The following is a 981-nucleotide window of genomic DNA, read 5'->3' on the forward strand; positions in this document are numbered from 1 at the left end:
AAGGAAGCCCGTCGAAACATCTCAAAGATGAGAGAGAAATGGGAGTTTGTCAATCATTTGATCGTTAAATTTCCTTCTCATCTTCGCCAACAGATCATGTGTCGCTGTTCCACCGCTCTGGAAAACTCTGTTAAAGAAAAGATCTCGATGTTCTGCCACGTAGAACCTGAACAGGTACATCGCCGCTGACGCTGACACACTCTGATCGTTTCGCTTCGATGAGCCGCGACTCGCTCGGCAGTTCTCAGCTCACTGACCCGTCTCGTTCCAGGTCATCTGCGTGCAGGACGTGTCGTCCATCTACAGAGTGCCGCTCCTGCTGGAGGACCAGGGTGTGGTGAGCTACCTGAGCAGGAGGCTGAATATGCCCATCGAGGCCCGACCCAGGAAGATGCTGACTAAATGGAAGGAGATGTCCGACAGGTGAGTCGAAGATGAAGATGGTTGAAAACAAACTGCTCCTGCTGTTCTCTTCTGTCCTGCGTGGTTTGATGGTTTTACAGGTCTTGTTTGAAATGGTATACTAACGCACATGTGTTCCTCGCAGGTCGGACAGACTGCTGGAGCACTGCTCTATAGCGCTGGTCGGGAAGTACACCAAGTTCTCAGACTCTTACGCTTCTGTCATCAAAGCACTGGAGCACTCAGCCCTGGCCATTAGTCACAAACTGGAGGTTAAGGTACGAACACGGTGGTCCTGTTCACACCTGGTACTAACATCAGTCTCGGGTGATCTGTTCTCAAGTGGACAGCTCTAAGTTCAGGTGTGGAAGAACCTCTACTCCTGTGCCACAGTCTGATCAGACCCACCACAGGTTCTGAAAATATTTAACTATTTATAAAAGCTAAAACTTCATTTCATTGTAGAGCTGTGAACAACAACTCCCTCTTTCTCTCGTTGTCTCACGCTGGACACATTTTTGGACAAGGTCCCTTTAGCATCACCCTTTAGCTGCACTTCTCCAGGCTGTGAACTAAACA

At 49.1% G+C, this 981-nt stretch overlaps 1 protein-coding gene across 1 annotated transcript; it reads left to right on the top strand.

Annotated features, from left to right (window-relative positions):
• Positions 1–47: 47 nt before the first annotated feature.
• LOC111657564 (CTP synthase 1-like) lies at positions 48–959 on the top strand. The gene is made up of 3 exons (XM_023409779.2): positions 48–174; positions 272–423; positions 548–959. The coding sequence occupies exons 1-3, from the start codon at positions 97–99 to the stop codon at positions 756–758; spliced, it is 441 nt and encodes a 146-aa protein (XP_023265547.2). The 5' UTR covers positions 48–96; the 3' UTR covers positions 759–959.
• Positions 960–981: the final 22 nt, after the last annotated feature.

Source organism: Seriola lalandi, unplaced genomic scaffold (genome assembly GCF_002814215.2).
Source record: "Seriola lalandi dorsalis isolate HSWRI2012SDOR001 ecotype SW California unplaced genomic scaffold, Sedor1 jcf7180001977872, whole genome shotgun sequence".
Taxonomy (NCBI): Eukaryota; Metazoa; Chordata; class Actinopteri; order Carangiformes; family Carangidae; genus Seriola; species Seriola lalandi.